We start from the raw sequence: 910 nt of genomic DNA, 5'->3' as shown, positions 1-910 counted from the left end.
AACTCCTGTCTGAAACAAGTGTTAATATAGTGCACACAGTGACAAACATTTTCTATGTCAACAAAAGAGAACAACAAGGAGCAAAACCCAAAGGAACAACTTCAATAACACTGGAAGGTACTATTTCAGAAGGGGCAGAGAATGAAATGATGACACAGTGCCTCAACCCAGACCCTGGTACAAACATGGTGGTTGAAGAACCCGGTGCCCCAACCCATATACTAACTGACACCATTTCACTTCAAATAGGGCGAGGTTGTTAATTATTTCTGGTGCATAACCATAGGAATCAAACACTAGGAACATCTTACCTTTACAAGGCTTGCAACAAGATTGAGCATGCTCAACTTATTTTGCTTCCATATGACAAGAAGCTGTAGCAGAAGATTATACAGAATATCAGAACAAAAACATGTCTACCAAGTGGTTTACAACAGCAGCAGCAGAAGCAGAAGCATAACAAGATGCAAAAGTACCTCAGATGCTTTTGGCCATTTTACATCACTAATTTCAAGGGTTAACTCAAAGCAGCCTCCGTGTATATAGTTCCAGTCTTGCATGCCACCATAAATTGGATACCTGCATCACAAACCATAAATTGCTATGTTCGGTCTTGAAAAGTACTAACACTCACTGGAATGTTAATACAACGAAAGTTCAATATGGAGTAGCAAAGCGATGCTAGTCTTTTTTTTCTTTACCACAGCGCTCCATTTGTAATTCCTCCTTCGAACTCCTTGCTCAATGACATGTTATAGTGTGACTGACTATACACTGACGCCATGTACCGGAATGTCTTGTCATCAGGACATCCATAATACTGTTTTCTGTAAGCAAGACAATCTATGTGAGAATGCAGTCTGAAACAAAGCAAGTTTGTGTTCCTAAAGACTAGTAGGTGAATGAAAAA

At 39.6% G+C, this 910-nt stretch overlaps 1 protein-coding gene across 1 annotated transcript in view; it reads right to left on the bottom strand.

Moving 5' to 3' along the window:
* Window positions 1-263: 263 nt before the first annotated feature.
* The window catches only part of LOC119333062 (carboxypeptidase SOL1-like), a 5,394-nt gene continuing 4,747 nt past the window's right edge, over window positions 264-910 (bottom strand). The window contains exons 10-13 of the mRNA XM_037606091.1: window positions 702-827; window positions 477-579; window positions 312-374; window positions 264-269 (exon numbers count right to left, since the gene is read on the bottom strand). Of these exons, the coding sequence (XP_037461988.1) occupies window positions 264-269; window positions 312-374; window positions 477-579; window positions 702-827 (298 nt within the window). The remainder of the gene's footprint in view (window positions 270-311; window positions 375-476; window positions 580-701; window positions 828-910) is intronic.

The sequence above is a fragment of the Triticum dicoccoides genome, chromosome 7A (genome assembly GCF_002162155.2).
Source record: "Triticum dicoccoides isolate Atlit2015 ecotype Zavitan chromosome 7A, WEW_v2.0, whole genome shotgun sequence".
NCBI lineage: Eukaryota > Viridiplantae > Streptophyta > Magnoliopsida > Poales > Poaceae > Triticum > Triticum dicoccoides.
This window is presented reverse-complemented; position numbering and strand designations above follow the sequence as displayed.